Source organism: Acanthopagrus latus, chromosome 10 (genome assembly GCF_904848185.1).
Source record: "Acanthopagrus latus isolate v.2019 chromosome 10, fAcaLat1.1, whole genome shotgun sequence".
NCBI classification, from domain to species: domain Eukaryota; kingdom Metazoa; phylum Chordata; class Actinopteri; order Spariformes; family Sparidae; genus Acanthopagrus; species Acanthopagrus latus.
In genome coordinates, this window is record NC_051048.1 from 16,518,303 (window position 1) to 16,530,281 (window position 11,979).

At 44.3% G+C, this 11,979-nt stretch overlaps 1 protein-coding gene across 1 annotated transcript; it reads right to left on the reverse strand.

The window, feature by feature from the left end:
* Positions 1-6,038: 6,038 nt before the first annotated feature.
* tmem256 (transmembrane protein 256) lies at positions 6,039-10,145 on the reverse strand. Its single transcript, XM_037113289.1, has 4 exons — positions 9,993-10,145; positions 9,237-9,274; positions 8,041-8,121; positions 6,039-6,684 (listed from the first exon to the last, which is right to left on the reverse strand). The coding sequence occupies exons 1-4, from the start codon at positions 10,072-10,074 to the stop codon at positions 6,541-6,543; spliced, it is 345 nt and encodes a 114-aa protein (XP_036969184.1). The 5' UTR covers positions 10,075-10,145; the 3' UTR covers positions 6,039-6,540.
* Between the last annotated feature and the right edge of the window lie 1,834 nt (positions 10,146-11,979).

Genomic DNA, 11,979 nt, shown 5'->3' on the forward strand with positions numbered 1-11,979 from the left:
TGTCTAGGGAATAATGTATGACGTGTAGGTAAAGAGTTCCCTTATTTAGACTGGATTTCTAACTTGCACCCTCACATTGCTGTCTGTTCTCCTTTCCCCAATAATTATCACTGATGCACGAGTATTAAAATGTTACTTGTGTTGTGGTCACAGGAAGTAAAAGGTGATTCATTACTTTCAACTTTTATTTGCGGTTGTTAAACTTCGCCGCGTCGTCACAGGCTGCTCTCATTTACACCCCCCTGATCACAGCCACCATCTAGCACCTCCCAGCTGGCTAATAATGGTTCCCACATATTACATTAATCTGGAGCTGATAGTGGTTATGGTGATACGGTAACAATGGCCGCTCCCCCCCCCCCCACCCCGGTGTCATCCCCTCGGCTCCTGTGATGCATGGCCATCATCTCTGCGCTCTGGATTGAAGAGTGAAATGATCGAGTATAAAGCCGTGAAAAGGGGGCAGTAGTGATGGGGCCTCAGTGTCCATTGAAGTGAGGGAGTAATCTATCTGCGGCTGTGATAGCGCTGACCATCATTTAAGTGGTTTGAAAAGGTCAGCCGGGGGACCGAGGCGTAGGAGCGCCCGGGACGGCCATTACAGCCATTCCGCTCCGCTGTGTGCGAAGCTGCCGCCACCTGATTGATGCCTGAGAGAGGATTTTGGCACTGCTCTGGTCGGTATTATACAGGATGCGCTTTAATATATTGCCTGTGTGTGTCTGTGGGTATATATTTGTGCGTGCCCCGGTCCATGTGAATGAGGGAGGGGAAGCCGTGGGTAATCATGTAAGATGGCCGGTGCAGTTTCATTCCAGGTCTCCAGGAGAGGATGTGGAGAAGCGTGTCTTTTCCACCGTCGGCCCGTCAGCCCCTATAAGCTCTCTATCATCCTACCCGCTCGCGACTGATGACTCTTGCACAACCGCTATCTTCATTTTTTTGACCAAAACAGACTCAGACCAAGAAATCAATGGAACAAGGAGTCGTTCCCCCGGCCCGCAGAAGAAGCTGATGTAATTAAATCCGTCTGCAGGGTAAGAGAAATAAAGGAGAGGAAAGCTTGTGAAGTGCAGGGGAAGTCCCTGGAGGTATAATTAACAATATCTACCGTGAGTATCTGTGCTTCTTCTTTCTCTGATGCTTACAACAGTAGAGGCTGGCGCAGAGGCAAAACCCCAGACAGGCTTTCCGCCAGCGGGTTTGATTTCTGCAGAACCATCCGGCTTTATTTTGCGGGATTAAAACAGCAACGTACAGTGCCTATATTAAAGGTTTCTCACTGCTGTGGTGCTGTTTCACAAGGCTGAGTCAAAGGGGATTTAACATTGCTCTTTATGACGCAGGGTCCTTTCATCTAAATCAACGCAGGAGCAGCCACAAAAGACTTTTAATATGTCACTGTTAGACAAGTTTGGTGTTTCTCACAGAGTCAGACTTTAATTGTGGCGGTGGCTGCCCAGCTGGGGCGCCAGAGAGCATGCGCACTCGTGACTTCCGCCAACGGAGTCGCCTAACTTCCAGTTTAGCGCCGAGCTGACTTGAATGGGGATCAAATGTAATCGGGCGGCTCTTCTAGACTCTCTCTGGACCGTAAACCGACAGTAAAATGAGTCATTTCATGGGGGTTGTGAGGGTTTTATTCCTGTTTTACATAAGCTTCTTCTTACAGTGTTAGGTTTTGGGAAAAAGTCCCCAGTTGCATCACATGGCAATGTAATTACACGGCTTTGTCATGACAAAAACTGTCAGCCAGCCACATTAAATAGTCCTCCTCTTCTTCTTTGTTGGTTTTAAACACCACACCACCACAAAGAAATTAATGTGTGGGAAACACCGCAAGCTACTTCACTTTCAGGGGACTGCGTTTCTGCATGCCAGATTGCCTTGAAGCTGGTTGCTAACAAGCGGCTAAGTGATGAATGCTGTGTGCAGTCATAGGGTCTCACCTATAATTCCACCTGTACCTGGGAGGTCTGACTCTGGCTGAGTTACTGTTGCGGGCAAAACCTGCACCGTGAAGATAAAGGGATGCTCTCCGTGCATTGATTGAAAAAGACAAATTCCATGTCACTGCAGCCCTCGGGGGACAGTTAAATCAATCGTTTCTCAGCATAACAATTCTGGACTATTTCTCTGCCAGGTAAAGTAACTTTTTTTGAGTCAGAAACAGAGAGTCCAGCACACACAACACCTCCCTATAAATTGTTGAATTGTTGTTCTCTACAGTTACTCAACAGAATGAGATATATGTGGCTAATTAGTGAGATTTAGTGCTTCTGGTAGGCGGACTTTGTTACACTGACAGAGCCAGGCTAGCTGTTAACACCTGTTTCCAACCTTTATGCCAAGCTTGCTGAGCTGTAGTCTTATATTTAACAGACACATACGAGAATGGTATGAACTTCTTATCTAACTCTCTGCCAGAGAGCAAAAAAAAAAAAAAGCATATTTTCCGAAATGTTGAACCATTTATTCCTTAAAGAAATGGACGGAGTGTTTGCCGTCCTCAGAAGCTGAATGAGCGTAGGCAGCCGCTGACAGCTCTGAAGGAATAAAACTCACAGGACATCTGAGCAGCAGTTTGGCAGAAGGCAAATGAGACCAAACGCTGAGCTTTCTAGCCATCGCATCAAAATAAATTTACCATTATCAGCGTGAAGCATGAAGGTGGCAGCGTCATGCTGTGGGGAGGCTTCTCTGCTGCAGACCCCAGGAAGCAAGGCCGGATTACCACGCCGTCAAAGTGGGCGGCTGCATTTGCATATGAAGACCATGTGATGCGGTTGAAAGTAAAAAAAAGATCTAGTATATCGACCTTGAGCTGGAATTGTTTTTTAAACTGTATTTGCAAAGTCAAGAAAGTGCTTTCATTTTCCTTTATTACGCTGTGCACATATTGTGCATATTTGTTTCGTCATATTCGTCACAGGCCTATGAACCACAATGGCATTTCTTAAATATGTACCATATAACCATATAACTGGGTGTCATGTTTTTAACGAGACCCCGGGAAGTCTCCAGCCATCCTTGTGGGGATAAATACAGGTATTTTGAGCCAAAACATTTATCTCATTCGGAAGTTTCAACATTTGTATGTGTCACACTTGAAAGTTTCTATGAGACTTGGGGACAGTTTATGGTCGTGTTTGTGGCAACACAACACAGACATTTTTAACGAGAAGTCAGGACACCTCGTTCAGTGTTTGCAGCGATAAAACTGGGTGTTTTAAACAAGACTTAGGGACATCTTTTGTTGGTTTGTGGCAACCAAAACAGGTATTTTAAGCCTAATACCTAACCAGACCATAAGCACACATAGAACAGCATAACTAGATAAGAGAAACAAAACACAAAGTTACAACATTATGAAATATATTCTCAACATGTCTATTTTTTGCAGAAATATACAATGCTGACATTCATTCTGGCCACTGGGTTGTGCTTATTTCCAATTATTACACAGCTCTTCTTAATGCTATAGAATGCTCCATTCACTTGAATGGGCCTTCCCAACGTTCGGCGGTCAATTATTTTCATATTACTGACCGCTGCTAAGCATATTTGACCATCGTCAAGTGACCTCTGATTCACGCATTTCGTAGCACTCCGCACTCCTGAATCTTTGCTCCGCAAGTAGTCCGGTCTCTTATCACCCCAGCGTATTTGGTATGGATGAGTTTCATGTCATGTCATGTCATTGTCCGTAACCGCTTATCCCTTTCCATGGGGTCACGGGGTGTTGCTGCTGGAGCCAATCCCAGCCTTGTCTCAGGGCGAGGGCAGGGTACTCCCTGGATAAGTCGCCAGCTCATCGCAGGGCCCTCACTGATGAGCAATGGGGGGTTCAGTATCTTGCTCAAAGACACTTCGACATGCAGCTCAGCCTTGCCCTGAGGCGGGATTTGAACTAGCGACCTTTCGATCACTAGTTGACCTGCTCTACCCGCTGAGCTACAAGTCTAAATACTCACTCTGTAGAAATCTGTAATCACTGCTAAATAAGGTCTACATCAAGTAGGCACATTACTTTAAATGTACTGTAAACTGATCTCTAGAAAAATACGAAAAGAAAAGACAAGTGCTATTCATCCATATGGTGAGAGGAATGAATAGCTTTGTATCAATATCCTGAGAAGTTATGGCAAAAGAGATTGAGGCAGACACGATTGTCTCCCTGGATCTCACTCCCCATTTCTCCCTCTCTCATGTGCTCACACATTAACTGTGGTCTGCCAGAGCAGAACATTATGATCTTGTTGGATTTTAGCACAGAGGTGCTGTGCTGGCAGCAGCAGCATCAGCACATCTGAACGTCAGCTAGAGAGGACAGAAATAATAAAATAATAAAAAAAAGCCCTGAAATAAGACTGCCGTGTGAAACTGGTCAGAAATGTGTTGCTCACGTCTTGTCAGAGAATCACAAGATTATCCCCTCAAGTATTAAACACCCTGCTGAAATGTGATGATGGCGCATGGAATATGCATCCGGCAGTGAGGAACACCCCATTACTTGGAGTCAGGTGACTTTTGTAAATTTAAAGTTGTGAGTCATAGATATGTGACTGGGTGTCAGAGCTCTCTGTGCCGCGTGATTGCTAGGGCCTGGAACAGCGGAATGCTTCCCAATAGCTACTTAATTCTAATGAGGGTTTTATGAGTCGTGATCAAGAGCTCATTGGCAACGTGTTCGGTCAATAGCGCCTTCTCGTCTGAGCAGAGCCTCGGCTTATGTGCCGACCCCGGCAAATTGACCCGGAGATTTATACAGCTATTTTCTAAAGGTCCCCATTCGTGGGCCTACAGTCAGGAAGGCAAATTAGTGTTTCAATGGATTTCACTTTCAATTTGAATGCCGAGTGGTTGGAACACGGCCCCGGCAGAGGGGAGGCCGTGGGTAATGAACTCTTTTGTGTTCTGCCACTTAGAGGATCAAATGCGTTAGGCTGTGGAGACACTCAGCACTGCAAGAGAGATGATTTTACTTCAGCAGCCGTAGGTCGTGCATCCTATAGGTTTATCCCTCTCTTTACTGAAAAACGCACACCGACGACACCTGATCAGTTGGCACCGGCATTACTTGTCGTTCAGTTGCCATGAATCCACACAGTATGGATGGATGGATGGATGGATCCAGATACAAGCACACGCGCCCACATCAGCACTGCATTTCACCTGCTTCTCGGAATTGAGGCGGCCAGTTAAAAAGGGGGATGCATTTATGTCACTATGTTAACAACTGGGGAGAGCGCCCCTACAATCCCCCTCAACTCATCTGCTGATTAAAGCCAATACATACCGAGATGCAAACATGCTAATGTGTTTAGCATTTGTACTGTGTACCATCTTCATTACTCTAGTTAAGACTTACATTTGCTAATTAGCACACAAAGATGCAATTTGTAGGAATTGTATTTGGAAATGTTAAAAAAAACTAAAATGTTTAGAGGTAACAGTCTGACGTAATGTCTATATATTTTTATTAGAGATAAATACTGAAGCTAGCATGCTAACCAGGTAGTCCCAGCCTGTACTGCTAGTTGCACAGCTCACTGAGCTGATGAGCTAACAGCAGCTTCAAGCAGTTACACTAGTAATATGCTGCCAATTATTTGTTTTGAGTATGAATTTGACAGGTGTCCAAGTCTTACATATCGAACCTTTACCCCAACGTTGATCAAGTATCTAGTCATAAATCAAACTGTCAGACCACTCAATGAATATCTGAACAGCATTTAATGGCAATCCACAAAGTAGTTGAATTGTTTAAGTTAAAGACAAAGATTACAACCTCACAGTAGTGCCGAAGGAGACCAGATGCTAACGTTAATAAGATTCATCTTCTGGGGACCATGAATTACTGTAGATCATGGGCCAAACTACTGCTTACTGAGTAGCTTGTCAGTAAAAAGTTCATCTTGCGTACATTTAAAACTTCAGATTTGGTCTTGACCTAGAATAGTTAGATGGGGCTGATCAATAAGTGAACTTGCCGATCGCGTAGAGGGGTAAACGTGAAGAAATTTCAGGACCCGACAATGTGTAAGAAAATGTATTTATTTCATTTGAATCCCTTCATATAATGTGTTTAATGCAGTAGGGGAAAATGAAGTAAAAATAAAGAAACGCGGTACACTATTGTATTACTCACACTCACAAACCTATGGATAACAATGGAAATTTATTTTAGCTCATTAGTGATGTTCTTTCCCAGTACAAAGTCGGTATGCCGCTGAAAATGTCACCTCAACAAATCATTCATGCATGCACGACTCGCTTGCTTGTACATTTTGACTCTAAACAAAACAGTCAAAGGGCACCAGTCAAACACACACAGCAACGGTAGAAAACTGATAATCCTGTCGTGACCTTATCTCCCGCCGACACCCACAGCCCAGGACAGGGAGCGGCCGGATGTGTGACATAACTCAGCACTTCAACCCCTCAGCCAACACTCAGAGCTCTCCAGCTCATCCGTTAACAGTCTGACAGTTTAGTGTCACGTCGGTGCCCTGTGGATGAGCTGTGAACTGTTACGGTTCAGAGAACGATGGCCAGCCAGCCAACGATCATGGCCATGCCCCCCATGGGAGCCACCTTGCGTAGACCGGGGTCCCCTGTTAGGGCCTGGTGGTACAGGGAGCCGCAGAACATCCCCATGCCTGCTATCAGGAGGGTACCAGCCTGAACAGAGGGGAGACACAAGAAACTTTTTTTAAATTCTGTTCAGTCTGAACTTAAATAGGGCTGCATTCAACAGCTATTTTCATGTTGATTATTCTACTTCTGATTCGCTGCATTAAACGATCTGTTGTTTGATTTATTAAATGTCAGAAAATGGGGAACATTTTTGATCAGTGTTTTCCAAAACCCAAGATGATGTTCTCTCTTTTGTTTTGTCCACAATCGAACGATATTCAGTTCACTGTCACACTGTCGAAGAGTAAAAAAAACAGAATACATTCATATTTACAGAGAGAAGTAGACACTTTGTCATTCCTGGCACGTTCACTGGATCACATCCACACTCCTGTACTGAGATGCTTTCAAAGTTACGGGGGGGAGCGTAAATAACGCCCTCAAAACAAGATGTAATCGCAACTCATAAGTGCATGTCAACTGAAAATATACAGCCCGTGTTACCAAAGATGGTCGACAAGTTGCAGGTGACAGTATATTGGGGGACAGAGGTCAAATGTTTTGCTTCACTTTGGATGCAGACCACCGCTCTGCCTTTGATAAAAAAGGACTGCAGCACCCTTGTGTGCTGAAGCGCGCCCTCTGTGACACCTCTTACCATGTTCCAAATGTGTGGTGGTGTTGATGTTTGTCTCACACTGGATTGTTATTCACATTTTTCAAAAATACTTTGTCCTGGAGTTGCCAAAGTTCAAGTTTGCATTCATAACAGAGAAGAGCCTGGAGGTTTTAACCTCTTAGTATCACTTTCCGCTTCCATTTTGACTCCTCTGCTCTCCCCATAACTAGTTTTCACTTTGTGTTTTGTTTTGTCTTACCAGAAAATAATTTGCACATTCTCAAATTCAAAATTAGCTGAGCTACTCTGTAATCTTTGCACGTATGCCCAGGCTACTGCAGAGGTGTCCCTAGTTGGAAATCACCGGAGTCCTCTCCAAAATGCCCCACTAGATGTGACATCCAAGAGATCCTGATTGAATTGGCCAGCGCATACTGTATATGACAGCTAATCTGGCAAGCATCTCCTCTCTCAGAGTTTGCTGATTTTCAATTAGATATGTTTTGATGATTTTTCAAAAAACGCTTTCACACTGCTAATACTTGGCAGTGCAGGTTTTGCATGCGTTAGAAATCCTATTAGTCATGATCTGATAAGGACACACACACACACACACACGCTGCGCCACTGCCAGGTTTCACCCACAGGTGTGTCCAAACTCTAACCTCTGTAACTGTGGTAAAGTAAAGGAATACTGATGTTCTGAGGACCAGACTGACACGCTTTAAAGAACACTGAAGTGCATCCGGCTCTGAGAGTTGGTATTAGGCTTCTATACTCACCACAGCAGGTTTGCTACAGTGGGCAGCACCCAGCAGGGCCAGGCTGTGGTAGAAATGGTACTTGTTGGCGGTCTCAAAGAGCTGGAAGGGCAGACACACACAGAGAGAGGGCTTTCACAAAAATTTTTAAAAATCATATTTTTTCAGTGAATCTGACATTTTCTGGAAAAGCTTGGAGAGGGTTAGATCTGTGCACAGGAGGAACCGTGCATCTAATAACAGGCGAAAGGTTCATGCTTGCCAGTACAGGAGATTAACGGCGTCCTCAGCTGAGCTGTGACGCTTGCTTAGCTTAGTTAGATTGCCTGTGATCTGTAAGTAGACGCACGCTCCCTTCTGCACAGTGATACGGTTGGTGATCATAGTTCAGTAGATCGAATCCAGTTCTCACATGGAACTGCTCAGAACAACGCTCACAGATCATCATGAATAGCGGTTTTCATGATTTTTAAGGTATTTTGTTGTATAAAAATTGACAGTTATTTCTATCTAATACATTTTTATTTGAACTTATCAGTTCAGTGTTATCAGTACATATATATTATATATATTTATTTCAGGTTTCATTTAAGTTTACATGTCTGTCGGGACAAACTATATTGTGTAATTACAGTTTTTCCACCCCAAAAAAACGTGTTTCCATTCCATTAAGGGTCATTGTAACAGAATAATAATGATAACTGTGTTATACAGTGATATTTTCTGAGATGGTAATCGTACCAATTCAACCCTAACTGGTTATGATTTCTGGAAAGAGACATTACTGTTGAGTTTTTCCAAATGTGTGGGGTGTTTTCTTTCTTGTTTTTTTTTTTGTTTTTTTTTAACAATTTCAGCACAACAAGCCAAATACCATTTAGTTAAATTATGCTGGAGAGAAGGCAGACATCTCCACGGCTGATACCTCCAATGATTTAGCAACTCGCACCAAAACAATCTAGATGAATAAAACCACATGACAACTGAGGGGGAAAAAGAGGAAAAGTGTGTACTTTTAATAAATTCAATTAAAAAAAATCCCATTGGCATACTTCGGGGAAAAATAGAATGCAACAGTACCTCTAAAAGCAATCTCAGAATTGCATAATTAAGATCATGTTCTCCAACATGATAACTGAAGCAGAAACTAAATTAGAGGAACGGCAACGGCGACCAAGTGTCAAGTTATTAAGAACTTTAACATCACAGTTACGTACCACTCTCTGGTAGTCATCGGGGTCGCTGTTTTTGAACCCTGAAACAAGAAATATGGAGCAGATAACATCTGACAAAAACTTACAGTAACAAATGGCAATCGACATATTTCCCTTAATGGTTCCCAACACATTATTATAGTGCTCAAGTCTTCCTGGATCATACACATCATGGAGCTTGTGTGTGTCACTTTGTGCTTGTGAGCACTGGCAGTGGTAGGAGCAGTGGCCCTTCTGCATTTTCTCAAGCTGTCTGCCATAGTGCAGTATCAGTATTAGGCTACTCAAGATAGATAAGATAGCAGAGACTGTGCAGTTAGTTTGACTGTTTTTAAAGCATTGTTAGCCTATCAAAGCGAGCAGTCTATGGGAGTTTCCTTCCCATTCAGCGCCCTCAGACTTGCACGTTTAACATTGAGCTGCTGCTTAAATAACCCTCTTTCCACCATGACACACAGCGGGGGAGTCACCTTGATTACACAATTGTTTCATTTTACTGAAATAACGCGCTGCCAGGCGTGCCATTTGGATGCCGAATTCACCACTAGCCTGTTTAACGTTAGCAGCAAATTATTCAGTTATTATTTACGTTATTCAGCTGAGTCGATAACGAAGCCAACCTTAAATTGGCATATTTCTTAACGGAAGCTGGAGTAGCAGACGTTCACGTGACAGTCGTTCCAGGCTGTGTTTTACTATGTAGCTCAATGCAAAGACCCGTGCGTGAGTACCGGGTATAAGCGAATGTAGTGACCCTACCGTGAGCCCCGTATGCCCCGGCTGCCACCGCCGAAGCCCCTGACAGGGCTGCTAACCTCCGGACAATAACAGAAGCGGGCATGTTGTTGTAGCTGCGTGCGTGTCCGACCGGCGGAAGACTGACGGCAATGCTGCCTTCACTGTCCTTTCGTTAGCTCGTACTTGTCAACTCCATAGTTACGGGTAATCGCTGTCCCGCGCATGAGGCTAAATAGTAACGAAATGTAACAGGAAAAACTGATACACTGTCAAAACGAATGTATTTGTATTAGCGTTCAGCACACATTATTTGTTTTTCAATGAAAAAAAGAATATACTGTTAGACTATATGTAAAAAAAAAAAAGTAGGCTTTTAGCAAAAGAGTCTGCTTCGTATGCCATTAGTCCTACAAATTTAAAAAAAACAATGATTAAAATAATGTGACACATCACATTCGCGTTGATTTCTGCTTCCTCGCGTCCCACACGTCTCACTTTTTATGTTATTGCAGCACTGGCGCTAGTTACGACACTCCGCCGAGTTCTTGAAGGCACCACCACCACCAGACGCAGCTCCCGGACTGCCGAGCACATCCGATACCCGTTCGGAGGCTTGAGCCAAAATGGCGAATGGCGTGCTACAGTTTCAGCCCACGGGGCAAATTTCCGAGCCGTGCCAAGCGGATCCGACACTGACATGACACTTGAGCGGGCACCGCGGTGCCTTCAGGCGTCTCACTTAAAGCCATGTGTACGTGAGTGTGGGGATGTTACCCTCACACGGCTGGTCATTTCAGGCTCTCAGAGCAGTTATGGGGGATTGCAGAAGACAGCGCAATCAGGGCGAAAGTTTAAAAAGCACTTGATACTGTTATTAAATTATTCAGTTTGAGTGTGAAATCTGGTGCCATCTTGGCTGAGCTTGGAGGACAGGAGAAAGAGCTCGAGCTCACTTATGCTCTGACCCTCATTGCAAAAGAAAATCAAACATTTTTCAGTTTCATATTTCAAGTATTATTTTTTTTTTATTACTCTATTCATTTATTTACCTCTACTTTGTTTAAGACCTCACATCTGAAAGGCATTATTCATAACAGGGTTCAATTATACTATTGTGCCGCTTTAGTATGAATAATTAATTTTCCTCACAGAGGGGTTGCTTGGCTTCAGAAGGGGGTTTGTGCTGCCCTTTTTTTCTTTTCTTTCTTTTAGCATCACTGCATGCACTAAATTGCAAACATAACACACTGAGTGACGGGCTCAGCGGCGCGTCAGGTGCATTAGTGTGCAGCGCTCCGCAATTTGTCCGTCACTGCAATTTGGGAAACACATGGTGAATCATCCCTCTGCTTTGGTGAACCGCTCCCCTTGTCTGATGTGTTTTCTGGCTGGCAGAGGTGTTGTGCCGCCGTTGCCCCTTGATGGAAAGGCACCAATCCCTGCAGAGAGCCCACCAAAAGGGGGTGCTGTATTGCCTTCTCATCTGCCAAAGTTTGTCTAGAGAGGAAGTGTGTGTTAGTTAGTGTGTGTGTGTGTGTGTGTGTGTGTGTGTGTGTAGGGGGGGACTTCTTCCAATTATCATACTGAAATTACACAGGGTCACACTGCATTACCGGAGCGTCGCTAAACCACAGTTTCCGTCGAGCCTCGTCCTTAGCTGACTTTGACACAGCATTAACACAATGCATACAATTAACACATTTTAATGACCATGTAGCTAATTAAAAATAAGCCTTATGAGTCACAAGGCTTCACCGTCAACTGTGAACCGGACCTGTAGACGGTTTGTGTGTTTGCGCGCGAGCCTCCGAGCCCCGAACCGCGCCGATCTCCGTCTGATCTCCGTGCATGGGTGGACTCTTAATTTGGTGTGATTGGTTTGCATGCGGATGGATTGCTTGCTTTACTCCCCCCCCCACACCCCCACCGACACACACACACACACACACACACACACACACAGGTCATTTTTCCACTCTGGCCCATGGCAGATGGGACGGCGAGGACA

Excerpts from the sequence above, each read along its gene's own strand:
- tmem256 (XM_037113289.1), bottom strand. The coding sequence starts at position 10,074 with ATGCCCGCTTCTGTTATTGTCCGGAGGTTAGCAGCCCTGTCAGGGGCT. Across the intron at positions 9,275-9,992 it reads CGGGGCATACGGGGCTCACG|GGTTCAAAAACAGCGACCCC; the intron begins GTAGGGTCACTA and ends TTCTTGTTTCAG. Across the intron at positions 8,122-9,236 it reads CCGATGACTACCAGAGAGTG|CTCTTTGAGACCGCCAACAA; the intron begins GTACGTAACTGT and ends CTGCCCTTCCAG.